This window comes from Mercenaria mercenaria, chromosome 2 (genome assembly GCF_021730395.1).
Source record: "Mercenaria mercenaria strain notata chromosome 2, MADL_Memer_1, whole genome shotgun sequence".
In the NCBI taxonomy this organism is placed as follows: Eukaryota; Metazoa; Mollusca; class Bivalvia; order Venerida; family Veneridae; genus Mercenaria; species Mercenaria mercenaria.
In genome coordinates, this window is record NC_069362.1 from 10,062,258 (window position 1) to 10,089,222 (window position 26,965).

A 26,965-nucleotide genomic window follows, 5' to 3' on the forward strand; every position below is an offset into this window, starting at 1 on the left:
AAAAATTAATTCTAACTCTTGTTTTATTCTTTTATGTTAGTATTTATTCTTTTAAAGCATTAAACAGTCTCAAAATGCACCAGGAGAGCCAGTTGCCAATTCGCGATATTTTTTCAAAAAAGGGCCGATTTTTCAGACACAAAGAATAAAATGATTCAATTTTACATATATTTCATTCTTTCATATCTGTATCCGACACTTTAAAACATAAGGCTATCTTGGAAACACTCAGGAGAGCCAGTTGCCAATTCGCGTGCGAATAACCAACGCCTACTGGTAGGCATTGGTTATTCGACATTTTACTGACAGTCATTGTTTTGGTAAAAACATGATAAAAAATTAATTCTAACTCTTGTTTTATTCTTTATGTTAGTATTTATTCTTTTAAATGCATTCAACAGTCTAAAATGCACCAGGACAGCCAGTTGCCAATTCGTGAAAATGTTTCAGAAAAGCAGATTTTTCAGACAAAAATGAATAAAATGATTCAATTTTACATATATTTCATCTTTCATATCAATATCCGACACTTTCAACATATAGGTTTATTGGAAACACTCGGGAGAGCCATTTGCCAATTCGCGTGCGAAAACCAACTGCCTACGGTAGGCAGTTGGTTATCGACATTTTACTGACATCATTGTTTGGTAAGCATGATAAAAATTAATTCTAACTCTTGTTTTATTCTTTTATGTTAGTATTTATTCTTTTAAATCCATTCAAAAGTCTCAAATGCACCAGGAGAGCCATTGCCAATTCGCGATAGTTTTCAGAATAGTCTTTTTTTCAGACAAAATATGAATAAAATAAATTCAATTTTACATATATTTCGTTCTTTCGTATCAATACCGACACTTCCAACTAAAGGTCAGCTTGAAACACTCAGAAGCCAGTTGCCAATTCGTTTGCGAATAACCAATTGCCTACTCGTAGGCAGTTGGTTATTCGACATTTTACTGACAGTCATAGTTTGGAAGAACATGATAAAAAATTAATTCAAAACCCTTGTTTTGTTCTTTATGTTAGTATTTTTTCTTTTAAATGCATTCAACAGTCTCAAAATGCACCAGGAGAGCCATTGCCAATTCGCGATATGTTTCAGAAAAGCAGATTTTTCAGACAAAAGATGAATAAAATAATTAAATTTTACATATATTTTGTTCGTTCATATCAATATCCGACACTTTCAACATATAGACTAATCTTGGAAACACCAGGAGAGCCAGTTGCCAATTCCGTGTGAAAAACCCAAACTGCCTACTGGTGGGCATTTGGGTTATTCGACATTTTACTGACAGTCCATGTTTTAAATAGAACATGATAAAAAAATTTAATTCTAACTCTGTATTATTCTTTTATGTTAGTATTTAATCTTTTAAATGCTTCAACAGTCTCAAAATGCACGAGGAGAGCCAGTTGCCAATTCGCGATATGTTTCAGAAAAGCCGATTTTCAGACACCTATAATAAAATGATTCAATTTTACATAATTCATTCTTTCATATCAATATCCGACACTTTCAACATATAGGCTTATCTTGGAAACACTCAGGAGAGCCAGTTCCCAAATTCGCGTGCGAATAACCAACTGCCTACTGGTAGGCAGTTGGTTATTCGACATTTACTGACAGTCATTGTTTTGGTAGAAAAATGAAAAATATTAATTCTAACTCTTGTTTTATTCTTTTATGTTAGTATTTATTCTTTTAAATGCTTTCAACAGTCTCAAATGCACCAGGAGAGCCAGTTCCCAAATTCGCGATTATGTTTCAGAAAAGCCGATTTTTCAGACACAATGAAAAAAAATGATTAAATTTTTACATATATTTCATTCTTTCATATCTGTATCCGACACTTTCAACATATAGGGTTATCTTGGAAACACTCAGGAGAGCCAGTTGCCAATACGCGTGCGAATAACCAACTGCCTACTGGTAGGCAATTGGTTTTTCGACATTTTACTGACAGTCATTGTTTTGGAAAGAAATGATAAAAAATTAATTCTAACTCTTGTTTTATTCTTTTATGTTAGTATTTATTCTTTTAAAATGCATTCACCAGTCTCAAAATGCACCAGGAGAGCCATTGCCAATTCGTGATATTTTTCAGAAAAGCGATATTTTCAGACAAATATGAATAAAATGATTCAATTTTACATATATTTCATTCTTTCATTCAATATCCGACACTTTTCAACATATAGGCTTATCTTGGAAACACTCAGGAGAGCCAGTTCCCCAATTCGCGTGCGAATAACCAACTGCCTACTGGTAGGCAGTTGGTTATTCGACATTTTACTGACAGTCATTGTTTTGGTAGAGCATGATAAAAAATTAATTCTAAACTCTTGTTTTTATTCTTTTATGTTAGTATTTATTCTTTAAATCCATTCAAAAGCCCTCAAAATGCAACCAGGAGAGCCATTTGCCAATTCGCGATATGTTTCAGAATAGTCTTTTTTTCAGACACATATGAATAAAATAATTCAATTTTACATATATTTCGTTCTTTCGTATCAATATCCGACACTTCCAACGTATAGGTCAGTCTTGGAAACACTCAGGAGAGCCAGTTGCCAATTCGTTTGCGAATAACCAATTGCCTACTCGTAGGCAGTTGGTTATTCGACAATTTACTGACAGTCATATTTTGGGAAGAACATGAAAAAAAATTTAATTCTAACCCTTGTTTTGTTCTTTTTATGTTAGTTTTTATTCTTTTAAAAATGCATTCAACATCTCAAAAATGCACCAGGAGAGCCAGTTGGCCAATTCGCGATATTTTTTCAGAAAAGCAGATTTTTCAGACAAATATGAATAAATAATTCAATTTACATATATTTTGTTCTTTCATATCAATATCCGACACTTTCAACTAAAAACTAATTTTGGAAACACTCAGGAGAGCCATTTGCCAATTCGCGTGTGAATAACCAACTGCCTACTGGTAGGCAGTTGGTTATTCGACATTTTACTGACAGTCTTTGTTTTGATAGAACATGAAAAAAATTAATTCTAACCTTGTTTTATTCTTTTATGTTAGTATTTATTTTTTTAAAAATGCATTAAACCCAGTCTCAAAATGCACGAGGAAGCCAGTTGCCAATTCGCGATATGTTTCAGAAAAGCCGTTTCAGACACATATGAATAAAATAATTCAATTTTACCATTTTTTTTTAAAATTCTTTCATATCAATATCCACACTTCAACATATAGGCTTATCTTGGAAACACTCGGGAGAGCCAGTTTGCCAATTCGCGTGCGAAAAACCCAAACTGCCTACTGGTAGCAGTTGGTTATTCGACATTTTACTGACAGTCATGTTTTGGTAGAACATGAAAAAAATATTAATTCTTACTCTTGTTTTTTCTTTTATGGTAGTATTTATTCTTTTAAATGCATTCAACAGTCTCAAAAGGGCACCAGGAGAGCCAGTTGCCAATTCGCGATATGTTTCAGAAAAGCCGATTTTTCAGACACAATATGAAATAAAATGATTCAATTTTACATATATTTCGTTCTTCATATAAAATATCCGACACTTTCAACATATAGCTTATCTTGGAAACACTCGGGAAAAGCCAGTTGCCAATTCGCGTGCGAATAACCAACTGCCTACGGGTGGGCCCGTTGGTTATTCGACATTTTACTGACAGTCATTGTTTGGGTAGAACATGAAAAAAATTAATTCTAACTCTTGTTTTATTCTTTTATGTTATATTTATTCTTTTAAATGCATTCAACAGCTCAAAATGCACCAGGAGAGCCAGTTGCCAATTGGGCGATATGTTCAGAAAAGCAGATTTTTCAGACAAATATGAATAAAATAATTCAATTTTACATATTTTTTGTTCTTTCATATCAATACCCACTTCAACATATAGACTAATCTTGGAAACACCAGGAGACCCAGTTTGCCAATTCGCGTGGAATAACCAACTGCCTACTGGTAGGCAGTTGGTTATTCGACATTTTACTGACAGCATTGTTTTGATAGAACATGATAAAAAATAATTCTAACTCTTGTTTTATTCTTTTTATGTTAGTATTTATTCTTTAAATGCATTCAACAGTCCAAAATGCACGAGGAGAGCCATTTGCCAATTCGCATATGTTTCAGAAAAGCCGATTTTCAGACACATATGAATAAAATGATTCAATTTTACATATATTTCATTCTTTCATATCAATATCCGACACTTTCAACATATAGGCTTATCTTGGAAACACTCAGGAGAGCCAGTTGCCAATTTCGCGTGCGAAAAACCAACTGCCTACTGGTGGGCCCAGTTGGTTATTCGCCCCATTTTAACTGACAGTCATTTTTTGGTAGAACATATAAAATAAATTAATTCTTACTCCTGTTTTAATCTTTTATGTTAGTATTTTATTCTTTTAAATGCATTCAACAGTCTCAAAATGCACCAGAGAGCCAGTTGCCAAATTTCGCGATATGTTTCAGAAAAGCCGATTTTTCAACACATATGAATAAAAATGTTTCAATTTTAAAATATATTTCGTTCTTTCATATCAATATCCGACACTTTCAACATATAGGCTTATCTTGGAAACACTCTGGAGAGCCAGTTGCCAATTCGCGTGCGAATAACCAACTGCCTACTGGTGGGCAGTTTTATTCGCCATTTTACTGAACAGTCATTTTTTTGGTAGAACATGATAAAAAATTAATTCTAACCCCTTGTTTTATTCTTTTAGTTAGTATTTATTCTTTAAATGCATTCAACAGTCTCAAAATGCACCGGGAGAGCCAGTTGCCAATTTCCCGCGATATGTTCAGAAAAGTCTTTTTTCAGACACATAGAATAAAATAAATTCAATTTTACATATATTTTGTTCTTTCGTAGAAAATATCCAACACTTCCAACGATATGACAAGTCTTGGAAACACTCAGGAGAGCCATTGCCAATTCGCTTGCGAATAACCAACTGCCTACGGTAGGCAGTTGGTTTATTCGACATTTACTGACAGCCCATAGTTTGGTAGAACATGATAAAAAATTCATTCTAACCTTTGTTTTGTTCTTTATGTTAGTTTTTTATTCTTTTAAAATGCATTCAATAGCTCAAAATGCACCAGGAGAGCCAGTTGCCAATTCGCGATAGTTTCAGAAAAGCAGATTTTTCAGACACATATGAATAAAATAATTCAATTTTAAATATATTTTTTTCTTCATATCAATATCCGACACTTTCAACGTATAGGCTAATCTTGGAAACACTCAAGAGCCAGTTCCCAAATTCGCGTGCGAATAACCCCCTGCCTACTGGTAGGCAGTTGGTTATTCGACTTTTTAAACTGACACCATTGTTTTGATAGAACATGATAAATAATTAATTCTAACTCTTGTTTTATTCTTTTATGTTAGTATTTAAATTCTTTTAAATGCATTCAACAGTCTCAAGAGCACCGGGAGAGCCAGTTGCCAAATTTCGCGATATGTTTCAGAAAAGCAGATTTTTCAGACAAATATGAATAAAAATAATTAAATTTTTAAACATATATTTTGTTCTTTAAATAAAAATCCGACACTTTCAACATATAGGCTAATCTTGGAAACACTCAGGAGAGCCAGTTGCCAATTCGCTGTGAATAACCAACTGCCAAACTGGTAGGCAGTTGGTTATTCGACATTTACTGACAGTCATTGTTTTGATAGAACATGATAAAAAATTAATTCTAACTCTTCTTTTATTCTTTTATGTTTAGTATTTATTCTTTTAAATGCATTCAAAAGTCTCAAAATGCACCAGGAGAGCCAGTTGCCAATCGCGATATGTTTCAGAAAAGCCGATTTTTCAGACACATGTGCATAAAATAATTCAATTTTACATAAATTTTGTTATTTTGTATAAATAACCGACTCTTTCAACGTATAGGCCAGTCTTGGACAGTGATCGCCATTTCGTTTACCCAAGGAAAAGAAAAAAATGATACCGTCATTGCTAAGCATTATTCGGATAGAACAGACTCTTCTCTCAACTAGTAATCTCCTGCATAATGAGATGGGGAGATTGAACTCTAAAATAATTGAATTTTTGTTACGATTCACCTAAAATTAATTATTGTAAAATATCGGATATGGGAAATGTCATAAAATTACATTTGAACGAACTTTCTAAATGTTTAAAACATACTGAAGTACCAAATTTTTCCCACGAAATTAAAGCGAAAACGGGCTTCAACTAGTGTTTTTTTTTTCCCTTTTTTTTTTTTTACAAAGCTAAGTTAGTATTTTGAATGACTGTGTGAACGGTTTGGGGTATGTACTAGATAAAAAGTTAAAGGTAAACCGATAGTAACAGAAAAGACAACTATTCTTCAAGCTTTGAATTTCATGTTAAAATCATCAATAGGAAATAAACAATGTACAGTAATTTGTCCGAAAGTATTGACCTGGCAGTCAGAATATTCCGTTATTTCCGTAAATTAATGTCCGGTGTCAGAACCTATAAAAGCGATATAACTTATTACATATCATAATATTTTTTGAATGAATACTGTGGGATGTGCAGTAGCTAGCGTACAACGCGTTCAGCTGCCAATATCAGTGTTGTGTGTTCGAGCCTAACGTCTGACCATATCCCCAACACCCGCCCCCTGCTGCAATTTTATGTGCAAACTAACCACTTATTGTATCAAACGTATAGATCTTATATTTATTGTTCATTTATTAAAAGTTATCATATTTAGATTTACCCGTTTTAAAGAAGTGGAATAAAATTGTTTTATTAAGTACTTAGATAAAAAGACAAATTACTTTACACCACGTCCCAGAAAAAAAAAAACAATTAAAATTTATGAAAATGACACCTAAAATAAAGTAATATTGCGTAAAATCAATGAAAACGCCCGAAATATTTTGAGAAGATTAATTAGTGCCAGGGCAAAAACTTACGAACAATCGTGGATATATTGTCCGAAGTATTGACCTAGCTGTCATGTATATTCCGTGTATTTCCGTAAAATTTAAATTTTCTGTGTCCGAATCTAAATAGCGATCTAAATATTGCGTAAATAATATCGCTTGTGCAAGTAGCTACGGGGACAAAACGGTTAGCCATCGATCTCGGCTTGTGGTCCGAGTCCTCAGTCTGATCATCGTTGTTTTTTTTTTTTTTTTCAAAATTTCATCTCCAAATTTTTTTAGGCAGAAAAATTGATACATCTATCTCATCAAATTTTATGGGTTTATTTATTGAAAGAAATACACTTGTATTCAAGATATTATGTTATGATAATTTTGTATTTTTATTGATATGGCATTCAAAGCGAAGGAAAGGAAAATGCCAAGAGCACTCGGAACTGGGCGTTGCACGAAAAGTGACGTCAGGGGCCATGTTCTAACACAATAGCAAAAATCTCGAACAATATGGCGACAAAGTAAAATCGAACTCAATCGCATATACCTGAATTTTGTACAGTAATAAACTACTAACGGTTGTTATTTATTCATAAAATGATGCAAGATTTTGGTTTTGCTTTGATATTTTCAAAAACTAAATAGTCGAGTTGAAGTGTTTCAAATTCATGATTTATATATATTGTACATAACATAATGAGCCGCCCATGAAAAACCATGAGAGCCGCGCCATGAGAAAACCAACATAGTGCGTTCGGGTAACGTTTTCTCTAATTGCAATAGACTTTAAAGTGAACAGCTTGGATGCGCAGTCTGGTCTGGATCCATGCTGGTCGCAAACAAAACTATGTTGGGTTTTCTCATGGCACGGCTCATATAAACCAATGTTTTGTTTTAAAACATTCCTTCAATTATTTCATACACTGTCCAGTGAATTACCAAAGTTGACCACTGCCGTAATCAAGTCCCCGGCTGCTGAGTGTTAATGTCCATTTTATTGACTTGGGGGAATATTAATGACATGCATCGTCTTAGCAATCTAGGCCTGATATATGATGTGGTAAATGCACTTCCGAATTTGACCTATTTATACAAAGACATAAATACTCCTATATAATGAACAATCCACTAAAGCATATTTTTATTTTTTATTTATTTTTTTTTTTTTTCAATATCCGCTTTTTATAAAGAAAATACTTACTTAATGTAATGGTATTTGAACAAGTCCCCTATAAACAAATATGTACTAATTTTAAAGGATTTAAACCACTAATATAAAAAAAATGTTTGCACTTTAAATAATGCCAAAACACTATATGTAAAGAAGTGTGCACTTTATATAATAACATAATCACCCTATATATAGATGTATGCTTTTAATATAATAGCACAAACAGACAATACAAACGCATTTCACCAAGATAAGAACATGTCCGCACATATTATATAAATATTGCATTCCGAGAGGGGGGTAAGAAAAATGTTCACCGCGAGATAATGAATATCGACCGAGGCGCCAGCCGAGGGCTATATTCATATTTCGAGGGGTGAACATGTTTCATATCAACCTCTCAGGAATGCATTTTTTATTTTATTATATCGAAAGGATATAAAGGCAAAACATTTAATGGAAAATCAACATAAAAATTTTTGGGCCCAAATGATTTAAAATTTAAAATTAAAAAATTATATTAACCAAAATGAAGACAGAATTTAGGAATCTTTACTTGTTAGCACTGAGAAATTGTGGCGACATTCCTATTAATGACTTCTTTTGAAAGATTTAGCCGAGAAAGTTTACTATCACTGACCCCTACATTTAAGCTCAAAATTTCAACATTGCGTCAGTGCTGAAATCGACAGCAGTAACATTCGAAAAAAAGCGATAACTTTCTTTTTTCTGAAGGAAACACATAAGTGTGACTATTTATTTTCTGATTAGATCATTTCCATTCTGATGGTAAGCTAATGGTTTCAATTCAATATTTGATAAAAAGTTGTTTTCGAAATTTTTGGCACGAAAAACAAATCATTAAAAAGAAGAACGGCCGGATTCCCCACATGCAGGAACATCAAAAAAAGGTAATTTGCTGAGATTTTAAGTCTTTTAAATCAATGCAAAGTATCATTATCTCAGCGGGAGATATGAAAAAATAATATCACAAAGCGCAGAAAAATAAAATAGCGTTGTTGCGCATGTGATATGAAAGAGTTTAGATATTTATATGTAAAAACAAGTTTTAAAGCTTTAAAAACCCCTTTTAGCATGTTTAGTAGTGAAAAAAATCGAAATTGCAACTGTTTTCCTGGTCCTTACCCACGAATGCATGCATTAAAAAAAGGTTAAATGTTTTAAAAAATTTCAGAAACAAACCAACAGTTTAATTGAATGATTTTTTTTTTTTTCATTTTCAACAGAAAAACAGATATTTTGAAAAAATGGAATAGGCAGTTGTTATCCAAAGGCGACTTTTATGAGACCCCGGGAAATAGCGAAGAGAAATAGTACTTTAGTTGGATTAAATTTTAAAAGTCCTTCGAAAAAATCAGAAGACCCAGATGCCAAATTTGGTCGCGAATAAGAAACTGTCTACTAACAGTTTGTTTTTTCAGCATTTTTCAGGAAGACCAGTTTTTTGTTTATTTATCCTTTTTTGTCTTTTTTTTGTTTTCAACATTTTTTTCCATTTGGAAGGTAAATTTTCCCCGCGGGTTGAGCAAAATGATTTGATCGGCCTTTAACTGAAAATCTTTCAAATTTACAATGCCTTTTAACCTGTTCGAAATGAACTTAGACATTTTAACCCCAGTCAGATGTTCGGCCCGATGAACTCTGCACAATGTTTACATTCCGATGCGTAATATCCCCCCTTAGCACAAACCCATTTTTTGACCTAAGATTCCTCGTCCAGCTTGATTTATGACTTGAAACTTCTTGAAACTCGATCTCATGAAACGGGGTTATTGAACTTGATCTGCAGCTTGTTTTCCCGAGGATTTTCATTGTGACTTGCGCCAGTGAATATATCTACTGGTAGGCAGTTGGTTATTTTACATTTTTTCAAAATTCACTATTTCGGTCCGAAAGTCAAAGAAGTATTCAATATTTAAAAGAAATATCCATTTAAACATTAGTGTTTACTTACAAATCAATATCTGACACTTCAATTTGGAAACATTCAGAAGAGCCTGTGGCGTGCAAAAAAAAAAAACAACAAAAAAACAAAAAAAAAAATAAAACTGCCTACTTGTAGTCGGGATTAAATCTCACGCATTGAGTTTTACGCATACATTGAATGTACACTAGTAAAACCCAGTTTAAAAACCCAACCATAACCTTTAGTCAGTATAAAGAACACAATAGAACACACAAATAGGGCGTATATTTAAAAATAGGCGATTTAATGTTGACGCGTACATGTAGCAGTAAGATTGTTGATGCCATTTACAGAAATTCATTTTTTCAGTCGAAAATTAAATATAAATATTAATCCGTTTAAATACATTTCCTAGTCTTTGCAAGACCGGAGACAAGTTCTCTTTCATAAACAATTTTTTTCCCGGGCACAAGGCGAAAAAATGCCGAATAAACCAACCGCACTGGCTCTCCAGAGTTTTCAAAGACAGACATATCCGTTGGAAGTGTAGGATAAATTTATATCAAAGAACGAAATATATGTAAAATTGAATTATTTCATGCATATGTGTTTGAAAAAACGGCTTTTCAGAAAACATATCGCGAATTGGCAACTGACTCTCCTGGTGCATTTGAGACTGTTGAATACATTTAAAAGGAATAAAATTAAACAAGGACTAGATTGAATTTTTTTTTCATTTTGACCAAAACTATGACTGTCTGTAAAAGCCGAATAACCAACTGCCTACCAGTAGCAGTTGGTTATCGCACGCAATTGGCAACTGGCTCTTCTGAGTGTTTCCAAGACTGACCTTTACGTTGAAAGTGTAGGGTATTGATACGAAAGAAGAAAATATATGTAAAATTGAATTATTTTATTCATATGTGTCTGAAAAATCTGCTTTTTTTGAAACCCTACGCGAATTGGCAACTGGCCTCCTGGTGCATTTTGAACTGTTGAATGCATTTAAAAAATAAATACTAACAAAAACAAGAACAAAACAAGGGTTTAGAATGAATTTTTTATACCTGTTTCTAACCAAAACAATGACTGTCATAAAATGTTTGAATAACCAACTGCCTACCATAGGCAGTTGGTTATTCGCACCGAATTGGCAACTGGCTCTCTTGAGTGTTTCCAAATTAGCCTATAAAAGTTGAAAGTGTCGGGTATTGATACAAAGGGAAAGAAATATATGTAAAATTGAATTATTTTATGCATAATGTCTGAAAAAAACGGCTTTTTCGAAACATATCGCGAATTGGCAACTGGCTCTCCTGGTGCATTTTGGGACTGTTGAATGCATTGAAAGGAATAAAATATTAACATTAAAGAACAAACAAGGACTAGATTGATTTTCTTATCATTTTTGACCAAATCTATGACTGCAGTAAAATGGGCCCAATAACCAACTCCCACCAGTAGGCAGCTGGTTTATTCGCAGGCGAATTTGGGAACTGGCTCTTCCTGAGTGTTTCCAAACTGACCTATACGTTCGAAGTGTCGGATATTGATACGAAAACAAAATATATGTAAAATTGAATTAAATTTTATTCATATGTGTCGAAAAATCTGCTTTTCTTGAAACATATCGCGAATTGGCAACTGGGTCTCCTGGTGCATTTTGAGACTGTTTAATGCATTTAAAAGATAAAAAGTAACATAAAAGAACAAGACAAGGGTTAGAATGAATTTTTTATCATGTTTCTACCAAAATAATGACTGTCAGTAAAATGTTGAATAATCAACTGCCTACCAGAAGGCAGTTGGTTATTTCGCAAGCGAATTGGCAAACTGGCTCCCTGTTGTTTCCAAGACTGATCTAACTGAAAGTGTCGATATTGATACGAAAGAACGAAATATAAAGTAAAATTGAATTATTTTATGCATATGTGTCTGAAAAATCGGCTTTTCAGAAACAAATCGAATTGGCAACTGGCTCTCCTGGTGCATATTGGGACTGTTGAATGCATATGAAAGGAATAAATATTAACATTAAAGAACGAAACAAGGACTAGATTGATTTTCCTTATCATTTTGACCAAATCTATGACTGTCAGTAAAATGCCGAATAACCAACGCCTACCAGTAGGCATTGGTTATTCGCACGCGAATTGGCAACTGGCTCTTCGATGTTTCCAAGACTGACCTAATACGTTTTGAAGTGTCGGAATTGATACGAAAGAACAAAAATATGTAAAATTGAATTATTTCATTCATATTGTCTGAAAAATCGGCTTTTCTGAAACATATCGCGAATGGCAACTGGCTCTCCTGGTGCATTTGAGACTGTTGAATGCATTTAAAAGAATAAAACTAACATAAAACAAGAACCCAAAAAAAGGGTTAGAATGAATTTTTTATCCGTTCTACCAAAAAAAGACTGTCAGTAAAATGTCGAATAACCAACTGCCTACCAGTAGGCAGTTGGTTATTCGCAACCGAATTGGCAACTGGCTCTCCTGAGTGTTTCCAAGATTGCCTATACCCTTGAAAGTGTTTGGATATTGATACGAAAGAACGAAATATAATGTAAAATTGAATTATTTTATGCATATGTGTCTGAAAAATCGGCTTTTTTTTCCGAAACATATCGCGAATTGGCAACTGGCTCTCCCCGGTGCAAATTTGGGACTGTTGAATCAATGAAAGGAATAAATTTAACATAAAGAACGAAAACAAGGACTAAATTGATTTCTTATCATTTTTGACCAAATCTAAGACTGTCAGTAAAATGCCGAATAACCCAAATGCCTAAACCCGTAGGCAGCTGGTTATTCGCAGGCGAATTGGGATCTGGGTCTCCTGAGTGTTTCCCCAAAACTGACCCCAAACTTCGAACTGTCGGATATATACTGAACAAAATAATGTAAAATTGAATTATTTCATTCATATGTGTCTGAAAAATCCGCTTTTCTGAAACATAACGCGAATTTGGGAACTGGCTCCCTGGTGCCCTTTGAGACTGTGAATGCATTTAAAAGAATAAAATAGTAACATAAAAGAACAAGACAAGGGGTTAAAAGAATTTTTTATCAGTTCTAACCAAAATAAGACTGTCAGTAAAATGTTGAATAACCAACTGCCAACCAGAAGGCAGTTGGTTATTCGCACGCGAATTGGCCCAAATGGCTCCCTGAGGGGTATTCCAAGACTGATCAATACGTTGAAAGTGTCGGATATTTATACGAAAGTACGAAATATATGTAAAATTGAAATTTAATTTATGCATATGTGTCTGAAAAATCGGGTTTTCTGAAACATATCGCGAATTGGGGACTGGGTCCCTGTGCATTTGGGACGTTGAAAGCATTGAAAGGAATAAATATAACATAAAGAACGAAACAAGGGCTAGATTGATTTTCTAACATTTTTGACCAAATCATGACTGCAGTAAAATGCCGAATAACCAACTGCCTACCAGAGCAGTTGGTTATTCCAAGCGAATTGGCAACTGGCTCTCCGAGTGTTTCCAAGACTGTCCTTTTACGTTGGAAGTGTTGGATATTGATACGAAAGAACAAAAAAAATATTAAAATTGAATAATTTTATTCATATGTGTCTGAAAAAAAGACTTTTCTGAAACATATCGCGAATTGGCAACTGGCTCTCCTGGTGCATTTGAGACTTTGAATGCATTTAAAAGAAAAATACTAACAAAAGAATAAAACAAGAGTTAAAATTAATTTTTTATCATGTTCTAAACCAAAACAATGACTGTCAGTAAAATGTCGAATAACCAACTGCCCCCCCAGTAGGCAATTGGTTTTTCGCAACCCCGAAAATTTGGGAACTGGCTCTCCTGAATGTTTCCAAGATAAGCCTATAACGTTGAAAGTGTCGGAAAATTGATAGAAAGAATGAAATAAAATGTAAAATTGAATCATTTATCAAATGTGTCTGAAAAATCGGGTTTCTGAAACATTCGCGAATTGGCAACTGGCTCCCTGGTGCATTTGAGACTGTTGAATGCATTTAAAAGAAAAATACTAACATAAAAGAATAAAACAAGATTAGAATTAAATTTTTTTTCATGTTCTACCAAACAATGACTGTCTTAAAATGCCGAATAAAACCCAAATGCCTACCATAGGCAGTTGGGTTTACCACGCGAATTGGCAACTGCTCTTCTGAGTGTTTTCCAAGACGGGCCTTTACGTTGAAATGTAGGATATTGATACGAAGAAAAAAAATATATGTAAAATTGAATTATTTTAATTCAAATGTGTCTGAAAATCGGCTTTTCTGAAAAATATCGCAATGGGCAACTGGCTCTCCTGGTGCATTTGAAACTGTTGAATGGGATTTAAAGAATAAATACAACATAAAACAAGAACCAAACAAGGTTAGAATGAATTTTATCATGTTCTACCAAAACAATGACTGTCAGTAAAATGTCGAATAACCAACTGCCTACCATAGGCATTGGTTATTCGCACGCGAAATTGGCAACTGGCTCCCTGAGTGTTTCCAAGATTAGCCTATACGTTGAAAGTGTCGGATATTGATACGAAAGAACGAAATATATGAAAATTGAATTATTTTATGCATATGTTTTCTGAAAAAATCGGCTTTCTGAAACATATCGCGAATTGGCAACTGGGTCCCTGGTGCATTTTGGGACTGTTGAATGCATTGAAAGGAATAAATAAATTTAACATTAAAGAACGAAACAAGGGCTAGATTGATTTTCTTATCAATTTTGACCAAATCTATGAAATGTCAGTAAAATGCCGAATAACCAACTGCCTACCAGTAGGCAGCTGGGTTAATTTGCAGGCGAATTGGCATCTGGCCTCCTGAGTGTTTCCAAGACTGACCTAAACGTTCGAAGTGTCGGATAATTGATACGAAGAAAAAAAATATATGAAAAAATTGAATTATTTCATTCATAATGTGTCTGAAAAATCGCTTTTTCTGAAACATATCGCGAATTGGAAACTGGCTCTCCTGGTGCATTTTGAGACTGTTGAATGCATTTAAAAGAATAAATAGTAACATAAAAGGGAAAAAAACAAGGATTAGAATGAATTTTTATCATGTTCTACCAAAATAATGCTGTCAGTAAAATGTTGAATAACCAACTGCCTACCAGTAGGCAGTTGGTTATTCACACGCAATTGGCAACTGGGTCTCCTGAGTGTTCCAAGACTGATCTATACGTTGAAAGTGTCGGATATTGAACGAAAGAACGAAAAATAAAGTTTAAAGTGAATTATTTTATGCATATGTGTCTGAAAAAATCGGCTTTTCTGAAACATATCGCGAATTTGGCAGCTGGCTCTCCTGGTGCCATTTGGGACGTTGAATGCATTGAAAGGAATAAAATTAACATTAAAGAACGAAACAAGGCTAGATTGATTTTCTTATCAAATTTTTTACCAAATCTATGACGTCATAAAAAGCCGAATAAAACCCAAATGCCTACCAGTAGGCAGTTTGGGTTTTTCGCACGCGAATTGGCAACTGGCCCCCTTCTGAGTGTTTCCAAGACTGACCTAAAACTTCGAAGTGTCGAATATTGATACGAAAGAACAAAATATATGTAAAAATTGAATTATTTCATTCATATTGTCTGAAAAATCCGCTTTCTGAACATATCGCGAATGGCAACTGGCTCTCCTGGTGCATTTTGAGACGGTTGAAATGCATTTAAAAGAATAAATACTAACATAAAAGAATAAAACAAGATTTAGAATGAATTTTTTAAACATGTTCTATCAAACAATGACTGCAGTAAAATGCCGAATAACCAACTGCCTACCATAGGCAGTTGGCTATTCGCCACCGAATTGGCAACTGGCCTCCTGAGTGTTTCCAAGACGACCTATAAATTGAAAGTGTCCCGGGTATTGATACGAAAGAACCAAAATATATGTAAAATTGAATTATTTTATGCATAGTGTCTGAAAAATCCGCTTTTTTCTGAAAAAATATCGCGAATTGGCAACTGGCTCTCCTGGTGCATTTTGAGACTGTTGAAATGCATTAAAAGAACAAATAGTAACATAAAAGAACAAAACAAGGGTTAAAAAAATTTTATCATGTTTACCAAAAAAAATGACTGTCAGTATAATGTTTTAATAACCAACGCCTACCAGTAGGCAGTTGGTTATTCGCACGCGAATTGGCAACGGCTCTCCTGAGTGTTCCAAGACTGATCTATACTTTGAAAGTGTCGGATATTGATACGAAAGTACAAAATATATGTAAAATTGAATTATTTTATGCATATGTGTCTGAAAAATCGGCTTTTCTGAAACATATCGCGAATTGGCAACTGCCTCTCCTGGTGCATTTTGAGACTGTAGAATGCTTGAAAGGAATAAATATTAACATTAAAGAACAAAAAAAGGACTAAATTGATATTTTTATCATTTTCGACCAAAACTATGACTGTCTGTAAAATGCCGAATAACCAACTGCCTACCAGTAGGCAGTTGGTTATTCGCACGCGAATGGCAACTGGCTCTCCCCGTGTTTTCCAAGACTGTCCATACGTTTGGAATGTTGGAATTTGACTGAAAGTACAAAATAATTTTAAAATTGAATTATTTTATTCAATGTAACTGAAAAAAATCCGCTTTTTCTGAAACAATCGCGAATTGGCAACTGACTCTCCTGGTGCATTTAAGACTCTGAATGCATTTAAAAGAAAAATACTAACATAAAACTACACCAAAAAACAAGGGTTAGAAAAAAATTTTTTATCATGTTCTACCAAAACACTGACTGTCAGTAAATGTCGAAAACCAACTGCCACCAGTAGGCAGTTGGTTATTCGCACGCGAATTGGCAACTGGCTCTCCTAAATGTTTTCCAAGACCTGATCTTTATGTTGAAAGTGTCATATAATTTATATGAAAAACAATATAAAATATCAAATGAATGATTTTATCCATTTGTGACTGAAAAAAAGCTTTTTTGAAACATATCGCGAATTGGCAACTGGCTCTCAAGGTACTTTTAGAGACTGCTGAATGGGTTTAAGAAATGAAGATTAATTATTAAGAACAAAACCCTGGATTAGAATGATTTTTTATCATTATGTTTTAAAAGGTAATCAGACTTGCTTATACATTTTGAATAACCAACTGGGAACATAGTAGTAGTTGGTTATTCGAATGTTTTAACTACCAACAAACCCAAATGCCTACCAACTTTACTGTCATTTATGTACTATAATGATTCTGTTTATAGCTGGGAAACATCTGTTCAGTTTTACAGCAGGGAGTGCTAGAACTCTTGCAACTTATGTCTTACCTTTAATTTGTAAACTTCAGAGCTCACCTGGGAAAATCATAGAGAATAATGACTGGTTTAATGAGTTACATGTTGTACATATTGACTTAATGAGAAAAAAACCCTTTGTTTAGGTGGATTCATTAGTGTATGCATGAGTCAGAATGCAGAATCATCTTTTTTCAGTCAAACTATAAAGAATAACCTCTGTTCTACAACACACCTTTACAGCGATATATTTTCTCTTTCCTATTTAACCTTTAGCGTGCTGGCAGCAAGTGATTCTGCCTTCACAACCAGCGCAAGGTCTGCACTGTTCTCTGTTCAGTCAGTAAATTTTCAGTGAACTCCCTTTTAAGTAAAAAGTGGTACTGCCCAAATTGAATGATGGACCAGTCCATTTTAGAAATTTAGCAGGGTAAAGGTTAACTCATACCTCTCTAGAGCAACAACCTCTGTACAACAAGCATATTTCAGTTTTCTTTCTTGTTGTTGTAGTAGAGAAGTAGTCCTGTATATAAAACAGTTTTGTCATAACAATGTTATTTCATCTTCAGTTCATCAAGAATTTAAGTTGAGTATAGTATGACAATCTTTAATTTAGTGCATCTACACTACAGATAGGGATAAGTTTTCACATAATGTGATCATTAAGGAAAGATAAAGAATTAGTGAATTATAGAATTACTGCCAATGATCATTTACAATGTTCAATATATTTGTGAACAGAAGAATATTGCTTCAAAAGTCACAACTTTGATTGGCATTATATTTTCACATTTTATATAAGACAAGGGATGTATTGGACCTTTCAGTTTTAAAGGGGCTATCTTGTAGAAATTGTTCTTAGTTAAATTGTCACTGATTTCAATGTAATAAGACAGTGTATTACAGCAGTTTTAATGATGAGAGGATAGTCATTGTTTTTTTATCACTCATTTCTGCAGGATGGCCCCTTTTCTCAATGTATCTCACATATAAATATGCCAGTATATTACACATGTAAGGGAAGGGAGATAATTATTTATTTTCCTTGATAACATTAAACAAATTTAAATGGTGTGAAAAGGGGGCAAGTCATATATGATAATAATTTAATTTTGTATGGAAATGCGTATGTAAAATCCCAGTTTTATATGGTTTGATTGTGTAAAATTAACCCGTCTTGTTATGTTAGCTAATTTGGAACTATTTCAGCATAGCAGCATGAATTCTTCAGCCAAAATGTCAAAGGTAATGCAGGAAAAGTGTTGTGTTCTAATGAGTTATGATTGCTTTAGTTAGTCACCATGGTGTAATGCTTTGTATTGCATAAGGTCACACGTTTTATGGTGTGGTGAGCACGTTAACTATATGCACTATCATTCGGAGAAAGAGATCATATTGTTTGTCCAGCCTTTATTTTATTGCATTTTTCTCATGTAATCTATATAGTCAAGATGATTTATCATTGCATCTTTATAATAAGATTTATATGCATTTTGGTGTTTGCTTTTATGTTTCAATCTTAATTTAAAACAACTACTCTTTTATTACGTGAAATTTTATTCATAATAAATTATGTATCTAAATTGATTTATCTTATAATTGTGATATTTTCTGTGAAAATTCATCTCACAAACACTACTTCTATTTATGCACTACTGTATCTTCATGTTATATACATGTATTTGATGTTTTATTTTTATTATGCATCCGGCATCTACTGATGCAGGAGGCATATAGTGATCGTCCTGTCCGTCCGTCCGTACCAGGTTAACCAAATGGGACCGTTTCGTCTAGCATCAATACCCCTTACTAGAATGACTTGATACTAATGCAGATGTATCCTGTGACCATTCCTCATCTTCAGACAGCACCTGACCTCAGTTTGACCTTGACCTCATTTTGGACTTAGGTTGCTTTATATGGACCATCTCTTGGTTAACCAAATGGGACCGTTTCGTCTGGCATCAATACCCCTTACAAGAATGAATTGATACTAATACAGATGTAAACTTCGGCCATTCCTCATCTTCAAACATCACCTGACCTCAGTTTGACCTTGACCTTGTCCTCGTTTTGGACTTAGGTGCAAAATCTATCGACAAGGATGCCACCGGGGGCATCAAGCGTTTATTGAACGCAGCTATTTGTAGTAAATTTCATTTAATTTCATGTAAGGTAAAAAGAATACAAAGGGGAAGATACTGAAAAAAAAAGGACTTTAGAAAAGCAAATAAAAAAAAAATTCTAGAGGTTTATGCATACTAATAGATCATTTATATAATATGCATAAATAGTGAATGTTAGAAAATATTCTGTGTCTCTTTGTTAATTTTGCATTGAAAAAAAAATTTAGTAGACAGTTTCAATGTTTTTTATATGACCGTCTGAAAGTATGGCGGGTGGGTGGGCGGAGTCCACAAACTTTTTCCGGTGCATTTCTTCTTCATGCATGGAGGTATGTTGATGTAAATTAGTACAAATGTTCATCATGATGAGATGGTGTGTCATGCACAAGAACTAGGTCCCTAGGTCTAAGGTCAAGGTCACACTCAGAGGCCAAAGGTCAAATTCAAGAATGACTTAGTCCAGAGCATTTCTTCTTTATGCATGGCGGTATTTTGATGTAACTTGGCACAAATATTCACCACCATGAGAGGGAGTGTCATGCGCAAGAACCAGGTCCCTAGGTCTAAGGTCAAGGTCACACTTAGAGGTCAAAGATCAAATATAAGAATGAAAGCCCTTGTTTTCATATTTTTGAAGCTACTGTCATGATATTTGAATCATATGTGCAGTTCTGTAACAAAAACTTTTCCTCTAACAACTTAGCTCTTGACGGGCGTATTTTGTGACTATGGCACCTTTGTTTTCTAATGTTTTTAGCACTTTTCTTTGAGGTAGAGTGGCATTTGGACACAGTTTTACATATTGTATTTGTTTACCACATTGAGTAAATACGAAATTTAACAGAAATGGAAATTTTATGTCAAAAGCATAAATTTCAGGTGTCTGATAAGGTTTAGTTTCACCATATCATGCTTGGTATGTAGTTGACGCAGGAAGCACCATTGTGTCCTTGCTAGATTTTTTGTAGCTATAATTTCAAAGCTTAAGCAGAGCCTCTATGGCAGAGTGGTTAAGGATTATTACTTCAAATCATTTGCTTTTTACCACAGGGTTTGAAACCCTGTTTGTAGATGGTGTCAGGTTTAGGCAAGTGGACTATATATTTTAAGAAGCCAAGTATAATATGTTGTGCCAGCATCCATTTCACCCAGGTATAATTATATAAATAGTTTTATTGCTTTCATTTTCTTCAAACAGAAACCATAAAAAACAAAGCCAGTGTACAGCTTTTATTACTATCTTGGCTGCTTTATAATTCTCTACAGCTCTGTTTGTACCTGGGATCCTTTATTATTATAAAAATGTTTGCCTAATTGTCTTTTAGCCCATCTTCAAAGACCTTGTAATAATTAATTCCTGCTGAGAAACATGATTCTCTGAAAGCAACTGATGAAGACTTAATAATTGTTAATTTGGACCAAACATTGATAAAAACAAAAACTAATTTTATGTGAACATTGCAAATTATGGTGCTGTATTAATTACTATCATAATTAAATCCATCATGTTTTAGTCTTTCATCATATCAGATCTGTTTTAGAATTGCGAAAAAGTAGATGTGTTTTAAGAATGTTTTCTTAAAATACAAAGTGTTTTATTTTACAATTTCGAAAATGTGATTTTAAAAATAAATTTGTGATGTAATTTTTATAGTTTAAACCCTTTTATTCCTATTATGTGGATTTATTAATTTTTATAACAGTTATTCTTTTCAATTATGTGAGACAGTTAAAAAGAGTAAGTGTTATGTGAAAATAGAATATTGAAAGACATTGAGTTTTCTTTAAATGTAAAAAAAAAAAAAAAAAAAAAAAAAAAAAAATATATATATATATATATATATATATAAAATAAACTTAAATGATACTTTTTTCAGTTGCATGAAAAAATGTTTCACTGCGCTGTCTCCCTTTGTACAAAGAATTGATGTTATATTACAGGTTATGAAATGTCTTGACAATAGATATTTAAATGATTTATTTATTTTATTATGAGCAATTAATTTGGAGGCATATATCTACAGTTCCTTTGTTTTGCTTATTTTTTTAACAGTTATTGTATTTATTTAATTTCAGCCTGTAAGAATCAGTGAGAATTTGGAGTCCCTATTGAGGAGAATGACACATAGAAACTCCTCACAGAGAACTCCGCTCCTCAAAGTTATGGAGGTTAGTATTGTTTGTAATGAACTTGCAGTGTTATCAGTGTTATGGAGGTTCGTATAGATGATAAGGTAACCAAAGTTACGGAGTTAAGTGTAGATGAATATATGAGTTACAGTGGAGGCAAGTGCAGAGAGTAATGAACTTGCAATGTAATCAAAGTTATTGAGGTAAGTATAGTTAGTAATAAAATTGCAATGTAATCAAAGTTATGGAGGTTAGTATAGATGGTAATGTACTTGCAGTGTTATCAGTGTTATGGAGGTTCGTATAGATGGTAATGTACTTGCAGTGTTATCAGTGTTATGGAGGTTCGTATAGATGGTAATGTCCTTGCAGTGTTATCAGTGTTACGGAGGTTCGTATAGATGGTAATGTCCTTGCAGTGTTCTCAGTGTTACGGAGGTTCGTATAGATGGTAATGTACTTGCAGTGTTATCAGTGTTACGGAGGTTCGTATAGATGGTAATGTCCTTTCAGTGTTATCAGTGTTACGGAGGTTCGTATAGATGGTAAAAGTCCTTGCAGTGTTATCAGTGTTACGGAGGTTCGTATAGATGGTAATGTCCTTGCAGTGTTATCAGTGTTACGGAGGTTCGTATAGATGGTAATGTCTTTGCAGTGTTATCAGTGTTACGGAGGTTCGTACAGATGGTAATGTCCTTGCAGTGTTATCAGTGTTACGGAGGTTCGTACAGATGGTAATGTCCTTGCAGTGTTATCAGTGTTACGGAGGTTCGTACAGATGGTAATGTAGGTTCGTAAAGATGGTAATGTCCTTGCAGTGTTATCAGTGTTACGGAGGTTCGTATAGATGGTAATGTCCTTGCAGTGTTATCAGTGTTACGGAGGTTCGTATAGATGGTAATGTCCTTGCAGTGTTATCAGTGTTACGGAGGTTCGTATAGATGGTAATGTCCTTGCAGTGTTATCAGTGTTACGGAGGTTCGTATAGATGGTAATGTCCTTGCAGTGTTATCAGTGTTACGGAGGTTCGTACAGATGGTAATGTGCTTGCAGTATTATCAATGTTACGGAGGTTGGTACAGATGGTAATGTGCTTGCAGTATTATCAATGTTACGGAGGTTAGTATAGATGATAATGTGCTTGCAGTTTTATCAATGTTACGGAGGTTCGTATAGATGGTAATGTACTTTCATTGTAATCAAAATAATAGAGGTTAGGATAAGTAGTAATGACTTGCAGTATTATCAGTGTTATGGAGGTTTGTATAGATGATAATGTACTTGCAATGTAATCAAAACTATTAAGGTTAGCTTAGATCGTAATGAACTTGCAATGTAATCAAAGTGAGGAAGGTTAATGTAGATAGTAATGAATTTGTAGTATTGTCTTAAGTAAGATAATAATTAAAATTATGAAGGTTAGTACAGATGATAACGAAAGTTAATTTTGGTTAACTTAGAATGCAAAAAAAAATACAGTTTGGTGTACAAACTTTGCCCCTGACTGTTATTGAGATAAGTAAAGAGTGTTAAAAACTTCACACTAAAGTATGAATGTTGTTGTAATGGCGGTAAGGAGAACATTACCTCACTAAGCCATGGAACCCACAACCTCATGATTGGAAGTCTTGTATTATGTTTTAGAAAAGTTCCTTGGCTCAGGTAGAAAGCAACTAAAAGCTTAACTACAGCTTAGTAACACTGGCTTGCAAAAGATATTGATGTACAATATTTTCAAATCTAAAGTGATGAATGGCATCCTCCGGCTGTTTGTGTGAAAACTGAAATTTTTACCTTATGTAATCTTCTCATAGATCTGTTTCTTCTACTCAAAATCATAATTTGTAAAGAGGTGAAGAAATCTTGAAGTTATTAGGCAGAAGGTATAAAAACTCATTCAGATAAAATCTTTTGCAAAGAGCCAATACTAAAAAGACAATAAAAAATATGAATTTTCCTAACAAATCTATTTGCTAAAATGTTAGGTAAAAAGGAATTTAAAAGTCGAAAAGTTTTCTAGAATAACTTTTTATGTATGATTGCTAGGTATGCAGCAGTGAGAGAGACTTGTGTTTACTGGCTAAATTCTGTTTAAAACAATGATAGTGCATTACGTGCATTATGTGTGTGAAACTAGTAATATGGCACATGATGTGCATTCTAGATGTTAAATGTGTGTGCCAGAATATAATATTTTTTCTGTGCACAGTCACTTTTAATTGTCTTTTTTTCTGTGTGCAGTCACTTTTAATGGTCTGTTTTCCTGTGTGCAGTCACTTTTAATGGTCTTTTTTAGCTTGACTATTCAAAGAATAGTAGAGCTATTGGACTCGCCAGTGTGTCAGTGTCCGCGTCTGTGTCTGCGTCCCGATTTGGTTAAGTTTTTGTATGTAAGCTGGTATCTCAGTAACCACTTGTGGGAATGGATGGAAACTTCACACACTTATTCACTGTGATAAACTGACTTACATTGCACAGGTTCCATAACTCTATTTTGCTTTTTAGCTCACCTGTCATAAAGTGACAAGGTGAGCTTTTGTGATCGCGCGGTGTCCGTCGTCCATCGTCCGTGCGTGCGTGCGTGCGTCCGTCCGTAAACTTTTGCTTGTGACCACTCTAGAGGTCACATTTTTCATGGGATCTTTATGAAAGTTGGTCAGAATGTTCATCTTGATGATATCTAGGTCAAGTTCGAAACTGGGTCACATGCCTTCAAAAACTAGGTCAGTAGGTCTAAAAATAGAAAAACCTTGTGACCTCTCTAGAGGCCATATATTTCACAAGATCTTCATGAAAATTGGTCAGAATGTTCACCTTGATGATATCTAGGTCAAGTTCGAAACTGGGTTACATGCCATTAAAAACTAGGTCAGTAGGTCTAAAAATAGAAAAATCTTGTGACCTCTCTAGAGGCCATATATTTCACAAGATCTTCATGAAAATTGGTCAGAACCTTCATCTTGATGATATCTAGGTCAAGTTCGAAACTGGGTCACGTGCCGTCAAAAACTAGGTCAGTAGGTCAAATAATAGAAAAACCTTGTGACCTCTCTAAAGGCCACATTTTTCATGGGATCTGTATGAAAGTTGGTCTGAATGTTCATCTTGATGATATCTAGGTCAAGTTCGAAACTGGGTTACATGCCGTTAAAAACTAGGTCAGTAGGTCTAAAAATAGAAAAATCTTGTGACCTCTCTAGAGGCCATATATTTCACAAGATCTTCATGAAAATTGGTCAGAACCTTCATCTTGATGATATCTAGGTCAAGTTCGAAAGTGGGTCACGTGCCGTCAAAAACTAGGTCAGTAGGTCAAATAATAGAAAAACCTTGTGACCTCTCTAAAGGCCACATTTTTCATGGGATCTGTATGAAAGTTGGTCTGAATGTTCATCTTGATGATATCTAGGTCAAGCTCGAAACTGGGTCATGTGCGGTCGAAAACTAGGTCAGTAGGTCTAAAAATAGAAAAACCTTGTGACCTCTCTAGAGGCCATATATTTCATGAGATCTTCATGAAAATTGGTCAGAATGTTCACCTTGATGATATCTAGGTCAAGCTCGAAAGTGGGTCACGTGCCGTCAAAAACTAGGTCAATAGGTCAAATAATAGAAAAACCTTGTGACCTCTCTAGAGGCCATATATTTCATGAGATCTTCATGAAAATTGGTCAGAATGTTCACCTTGATGATATCTAGGTCAAGCTCGAAACTGGGTCATGTGCCTTAAAAAACTAGGTCAGTAGGTCTAAAAATAGAAAAACCTTGTGACCTCTCTAGAGGCCATATATTTCACAAGATCTTCATGAAAATTGGTCAGAATGTTCACCTTGATGATATCTAGGTCAAGTTCGAAACTGGGTTACATGCCATTAAAAACTAGGTCAGTAGGTCTAAAAATAGAAAAATCTTGTGACCTCTCTAGAGGCCATATATTTCACAAGATCTTCATGAAAATTGGTCAGAACCTTCATCTTGATGATATCTAGGTCAAGTTCGAAAGTGGGTCACGTGCCGTCAAAAACTAGGTCAGTAGGTCAAATAATAGAAAAACCTTGTGACCTCTCTAAAGGCCACATTTTTCATGGGATCTGTATGAAAGTTGGTCTGAATGTTCATCTTGATGATATCTAGGTCAAGCTCGAAACTGGGTCATGTGCGGTCGAAAACTAGGTCAGTAGGTCTAAAAATAGAAAAACCTTGTGACCTCTCTAGAGGCCATATATTTCATGAGATGTTCATGAAAATTGGTCAGAATGTTCACCTTGATGATATCTAGGTCAAGCTCGAAAGTGGGTCACGTGCCGTCAAAAACTAGGTCAATAGGTCAAATAATAGAAAAACCTGTGACCTCTCTAGAGGCCATTTTTTCATGGGATCTGTATGAAGTTGGTCTGAATGTTCCTCTTTATGATATCTAGATCAATTTCGAAAGTGGGTCACGTGCCGTCAAAAACTAGGTCAGTAGGTCAAATAATAGAAAAACCTTGTGACCTCTCTAAAGGCCATATTTTTATGGGAAACTATATGAAAGTTGTTCTGATGTTCATCTTGATGATATCTAGGCAATTCGAAACAGGGTTACGTGCTATCAAAAACTAGGTCAGTAGGTCTAAAAATAGTAAACCCGTGACCTCTCTAGAGGCCATACTTGTGAATGGATCTCCCTAAAAATTGGTCAGAATGTTCACCTTATGATATCTAGGTCAAGTTCGAAACTGGGTCCGGCCTTAAAAAACTAGGTCAGTAGGTCAAATAATAAAAAAAACGTTTTTGAACCTCTCTAAAAGGGCCCTACTTTTCATGGGATCTGTATGAAAGTTGGGCTGAATGTTCATCTTGATGATATCTAGGCAAGTTTGAAACTGGGTTCAGTTGCGTCAAAAACTAGTGTCAGTAGGTCTAAAATTTTTAAAAACTTTTGACCTCTCTAGAGGCCATATTTTTCAATGGATCTTCATGAAAATTGATCTGAGTGTTCACCTTGATGATATCTAGGTTCAGTTTTGAAACTGGTCACGTGCGGTCAAAAACTAGGCCAGTAGGTATAAAAAAAGAAAAACCTTGTGACCTCTCTAGAGGCAATATTTTTCATGAGATCTTCATGAAAATTAGTTTAGAATGTTCACCTTGATGATATCTAGGTAAAATTCAAAACAGGGTCACGTACCTTCGAAAACTAGGTCAATAGGTCAAATAATAGAAAAACCTTGTGACCTCTCTAGAGACCATATTTTTCAATGGATCTTCTTGAAAATTGGTCAGAATTTTTATCTTGATAATATTTAGGTCAAGTTCAAAACTGGGTCACATGAGCTCAAAAACTAGGTCACTATGTCAAATAATAGAAAAAACGATGTCATACTCTAAACTGGGTCATGTGGGAAGAGGTGAGCGATTCAGGACCATCATGGTCCTCTTGTTTACAAAATAATGCCCTTTTTTTCAATTTAGAAATTGTT

General features: G+C 34.3%; 1 protein-coding gene across 3 annotated transcripts in view; it reads left to right on the forward strand.

Moving 5' to 3' along the window:
* LOC123561957 (tyrosine-protein phosphatase non-receptor type 13-like) overlaps window positions 1-26,965 on the forward strand; it is a 95,381-nt gene that overhangs the window by 17,422 nt on the left and 50,994 nt on the right. For 2 of the 3 annotated variants that reach the window (XM_053529442.1, XM_053529433.1), the window contains exons 5-6: window positions 18,457-18,492; window positions 21,450-21,542. In XM_053529442.1, the coding sequence (XP_053385417.1) occupies window positions 18,457-18,492; window positions 21,450-21,542 (129 nt within the window). The remainder of the gene's footprint in view (window positions 1-18,456; window positions 18,493-21,449; window positions 21,543-26,965) is intronic. The other variant, XM_053529440.1, reaches the window with a different exon arrangement.